The 5,462-nt window shown below is 43.3% G+C and overlaps 1 protein-coding gene across 1 annotated transcript in view; it reads left to right on the top strand.

The window, feature by feature from the left end:
* The first annotated feature begins 1,828 nt into the window (after positions 1–1,828).
* Positions 1,829–5,462, top strand: part of LOC101845923 (serine/arginine-rich splicing factor 4) — a 5,933-nt gene continuing 2,299 nt past the window's right edge. The window contains exons 1-3 of the mRNA XM_005098551.3: positions 1,829–1,926; positions 3,468–4,008; positions 4,659–4,754. Coding sequence (XP_005098608.1) covers positions 3,490–4,008; positions 4,659–4,754 — 615 coding nt within the window. The 5' untranslated portion in view covers positions 1,829–1,926; positions 3,468–3,489. The remainder of the gene's footprint in view (positions 1,927–3,467; positions 4,009–4,658; positions 4,755–5,462) is intronic.

The raw sequence follows: 5,462 nt of genomic DNA, 5'->3' as shown, positions 1-5,462 counted from the left end.
GGGGGGTGTGCGTGTATGTCCTTCTCACCCTTTAAACAGTGCACGGACACTCACACATACACAGAGAAAGAAAGGCAGCCTTGTAAAGAACAAGTAGATAGACAGATACACAGACAGACAGACAGACAGACAGACAGACAGACAGACAGACAGACAGACAGACTCGACTTTAATACAGTTGTGGGCGCCTAGATCCTCTATAGTTTATAATTAATGCAAAAGTGGATGAACCTGTGAATTTAACGCCAATCTCCGACAGGACTGAGCTCTGAGCATAATTGGGAGGGTTCGGGTTGGGGGAGGTTGGGGGTGGGTAGGGTGGAGGAGGTGAACAGAGTGCTTTGAAGCTCTCCAGACAATCCAAGCATAAGAATGTTCCCCTCGGTGGGACTCGAAACAAGGACATCTGTATGGTAAATTCAGTGTGGTACTTATAGAGCTACCCACGAGAATGTCTTCACCCGGATATTGTGTCTTCGACAAGAGAACAAGAAAAAGCTATGTTGACTCATAACAACTGCACTCGTTACAGACAGAGAAATAAAGGTATATTTTTTCTAAGTTCCTTCATTGCTTCAAAGGAAGAGAGGGACTCAGAAAACAGCGCATACGCATTCTTTTCTTTGTAAGCAAACCAACTTCAATAACCATGTCCAAAGCATTCCTCAGGAAGTTCTACCTGTACGGTTTTCGAGAATTTCCGTGACAATGCATCGGAGCTTCGATTAGCTAAATCGGGCGCTGGGTGTTTTACTCTTGACCAACAAAAAGACAGCTTAAAACACGTGGGACTGTAATTAGATATAGTTCAATAAAAAACATACTTACAATGGGGAAAGACACCAGCATTTGTGCTCACAAAAGTACCAAACAGTAATGTCACATAAGCAAGACGTAGGTGGTGCGTGAAAAGCATGATGAACAACGTTTTAGTTTGGCAAAATTCTGGTACATTGGCCGATCCCTTCGCTCTGTTTGAGCGTCTCCTACTAACGACTTCGCTGGCGCGAATTCTGCCACTGAGATTAGGGATCTTTGATGTTTGAGGAAACCTTTAACTAATCACATGCTCAGTGTTGGGGGCAAATCAGTAGCGTGGGTTTTCTTTTGTAAATATTTACCGCGGAAGATACATCATCATTACACCCACAAACCGAGGGTGGTGTGATGGGGTGTGCTACTGTAGGGAGTTTCCTGGGCTGATAGCGCCACACAGACTTGGTCAACACGTTCCTCCCTTCCTGTGCTAATGGCGTTTCCTTCCGACCATGTACACTGGAGGCCTCCTATAGTGAGGGTTTTTTCTTACCTCAAGCAACCGGTTCCCAAAGGCTCAGGTCTACCATTTTCATTGTTGTTAATTTATACTTCCTGGCTCGCCCCCCCCCCCCCCCCCTCTCTCTCTCTATCTCGTGTACTTTTTCTTTATCTCTCAAACACACACACTCACACACACACATACACACACACACACACACAAACACAAACACAAACACACATACACACACACGTACACACACACATACACATACACACACATACACACACACACACACACATACACATACACACATACACACACACACACACACACACACACACACACCCGCAGGGAGATGCAAACAGCCATAATTAAATATACCCCAAGGATACCACATACAACCAAACATTACAAACACACACATACATGTAGATCTATATTTATCAAGATCAAGTATTAATTTTGTAACAATTCGGTGTCGACAATTATTGCTTTGTGTACTCTCGAAACAAATGGCAAAGCGAAAAAAATATTTTAATATTGTCTACGTAGTAAAATCGTGCGTACATTACCTCAAAAACATGACAGCGAACTTCAATAGTATGAAAGTTCGCCCCGCTGCCCACCAAAATATCGCCCTGACAGGTTCTTGCCGTTGGAAACGGGTAAAGCAAACCCTCTACCGCATTCATTTCAATACGTGATTCCATGTTGTCTCTCTTTTCGTTCACTGCTGTTTCAAATGTTATACTTTGATTCTAGAATCTAGATCTAGATTTTGTAGATCTGCAAAAGGCAATGTCAGAGGGAAGATAAGGTTGGGAAAAGGAGGGCATTTACCCTGGCGCTGCTTTCGCTATTCAGCCAATGTGCATTTTGTAGAGTTTTTTTAATTTATTTTTTTTAGAATTTAATTTAACAATCTGTAGATCTAGAAGATCTAGATCTAGGGGTATACCGATCTAGATATAAAATCTATATATAGATTTCTAGGCCTATTACACGCATTAGGCCTATAATTTCGAAGGCGGGCGAATGTGAGGGATTTTCAGGTTTTACGAACTTTTTTCTTTTGCTGGACCGCCGTAATCGTTGACATCAGATTATCACAAGAGAAAGCTTTATAAAAAATGAATAAATAAAAAGACAGAAAAAAGATTTAAGAAATGATGAAACGTCTAGATTTTTTTCTAGATCTACGCCATGGAGACTCATGTGCATGAATGAATTACATGGGCAGCTCCTCAGCAAGTCATGAAACCGGCATCTCATCAGACGGACGAAATGAGCCCACTATTGCTGGGACAGCTATATTTCTCCAGCCCCCGATCTGGGAGAAACTTTTCGTGTTCACTCAATCAAAATGAAAAACTGCCATTACCATGTTTGTGAGTTTCTCATAGTTTCATCGTTTGATGCGGAGACCCCTCCTCCATTTAATACATATCTTGGGGCTGGGGATATGAATTGAGTTTGGCCCCTGAATTAGAAATGAGCGTAAGTTGTTGGGCTGGGTTTTATCATCCTGGGACTGGGGTGGTGGTGGTGGTTACTTAATTCTACTGCACTTCAATCCTATTAAACATCGATGCAACTATCAATAAATATTTCAACTGGGTCTTATTTTACGGGACATATATTGCCATCCCGTACAATTACATACATTCGTGTGAGAAGGCGATAGTTTGTTTTAAGTCATGGGGCATGGCATCTGTTGACACAATTCCCTTTACATCAAGTAACCACCTCATTGCATGCTGGTGGTTGGTGGAAGAAGGGAAAAACGGGGTTTGGGGGGGGGGGCTGGGGTTCCTTGGTATCTTCCTTCTGCTTTTTCTCCTTTTGCTACAGTTTTACATTCTTCCCGACAAATTGTGAATGGTGACAGTCCATTTGACGGTCACCACATAACCGTGCTGAAAGCTAATCCACTTGACGGCCAACTAGTTTACTGACAGCTACATAATTGCCCTAGCCATGAAACTGACCCTAACCCGTCGTCGGTTTAAGGTCAGGGTTGGGTTAGGTAGCAGGCAAGTAGTTGGACCGCCAAATAGAACAATAGTCAGACCTGTCCGGTGTTGAACCGTCAAGTAGAAAAGAAGCATCATGGTAGACCGTCAAGTGGACCGGCACCAAGCTACATCTGTCGTGTTGACTCGCAATAAAAAGCACAACCTGACACTAGATCTATCTCTTTGCACAGACCGCAGTACCGGACGCCGGGTATGCGTAGGAAGAGGCCTCACTCTCAAGAGAGCGGCACTTCCGTCGGTCACCTCGTGCGTCGATGCTCTAGCACCCAAGTGAACGTCACGCAGCTGGAGCGCGAGTTACTGGCACGGGACCAGCCTGACGGAGGTAGCCGTGACGGACCCCAGCGACTCGTCCGCACACGTGCTAGAAGACGGCAGACGGTCAGCGGCGGTGCCATGGTTCCACAGCGGGGCGTCTTTACCAAATCTCACGAGCGTGTCTTCGCGAGACGCCTCGTTTCAACAGAAGAGCTGACGCAACTTCCGGATTCGACTCGTGCCGAATGCGAAACAGTGGCGGGAAATAGCTCGATGCCGTCTGCTTGTTGCGTCATCGCCATCCCCTCGCAACCACTCACCACGCTTGACACCAACGAAAATGCTCCCAAATCTACAGCAAAACGCAGAAGGCAAACCAAAAGGAAACCAGGGCGAATAAACAAACATGACCATCTCAAGATCTTGGTTAGACCAGTGCTGAGCTTGCAAGGGGTATACTGGCGTATTCTTTTAAAGAACTTTTTTGTGTTTTGCCGTTACTTGTTACATTCACTGTCTCGTGTAGACTAATTTTTGTTCAAGAATGAATGTCGCGCACATTGATTATTACTACTGATTTGCCGCTTTTTTAAATATTCTGAGATACAATTTGACCGTTTCCGAAACCACGACACAAGTCGTGCTTTTTGAAAGAACTAATTTCTCACTAAAGTTCGACGCTTTATGCTATTCCGTACTGTAACTCAGCAAATTAAGGGTGGATAGTGCATTTGATAAAACAGGCTGATATAAATATTACCATTTTCTAAAAACAGCATTTATAGTAGACTAGTTAAAGTGTTCAACACTAGATCAGAGTCACATTTACGATAGGTGAATAACTTATTACACTTGAATCCGAGTTTGTCCCAAAAATTATGTTAAAATTTTAATAGCATTCAACGCATTTCTCACCAGTAATGCATTAAATCTGAGACACACAGGGTACGTTTACCATCTTGTTTTCAGTCCAAGATATGAAGGGCCGTTGGAGTCTGGCATATCGTTATGTTCTGTGTTTTGAGAAAACCTACGTATTTTCATTATTAACGTTTCTTCGGGGGATTTTTTTGACTTACTCTGATCACGAAAACCCTCTACAGAATCCAACCAAACGAACCAACAAGAGACGCCCCACGCCTCGTTCTGTGCCTTCCACTCAGAGATCCTGCAGCGATGACAGTATCACGTGTTCTGAGGTATGACAATTTTGTGTGTTCGTCGTTTATTAGTTTTTAAAACGATCAATGAAACATCCTACTGGACGCAGTAGTGGCTATTTTGTTGTTGGTTATGATCTTGACCTGTCCCGCGGAATTTTGAATCAGAGAATTAATTGTCCGATTATTATTTTTTTCGCTCTCACTTGAATATTTCCTCTGCAGCTAGTAAACTGGCGAGTGGCCGACAGCTCTGATTTCTTAAATGACTTACTTTGTAATAGGATGATGCCCAATTTGAGCTACAGCAATATCAGCAATTAATTGCAGGACTCAAATAAACCATTTAGAAGGGGAATCCCAAACTTAGAGCTTTCAGAGAAGAGGACGTGGGCGCTGGGAGGGGATTATCATATCACGATTTGTGGATCCTTGCGTCTACATATAGATAGGAAAGATAGTGTTACCGAAAATATAGAAAGTATGAATAGAAGGTGCCTCAAGTACAATACAAAGGTAGTGGCGAATGAGTGACGTCCCGCCAGAGGTCTGCTGCATTCTTTGTCAGCGGGGCAGTGAACTATTTCTCAATATCCCTCCATCTCCTTGGGTTCAGATATGAGCACCATGGCTGCTTAGAAGAGTCGGGAAAACTTAATTCAACATAATTACCCCATTCCATGTGGGTTACGAGACATGACAATTCTCAGTTTAAACAAGTTCAGAAATGACACTCTTGGTACTTAA

The sequence above is a fragment of the Aplysia californica genome, unplaced genomic scaffold (genome assembly GCF_000002075.1).
Source record: "Aplysia californica isolate F4 #8 unplaced genomic scaffold, AplCal3.0 scaffold00186, whole genome shotgun sequence".
In the NCBI taxonomy this organism is placed as follows: domain Eukaryota; kingdom Metazoa; phylum Mollusca; class Gastropoda; order Aplysiida; family Aplysiidae; genus Aplysia; species Aplysia californica.
The sequence above is the reverse complement of the archived record's forward strand: the minus strand, read 5'-3'. Positions and strand labels throughout refer to the sequence as shown.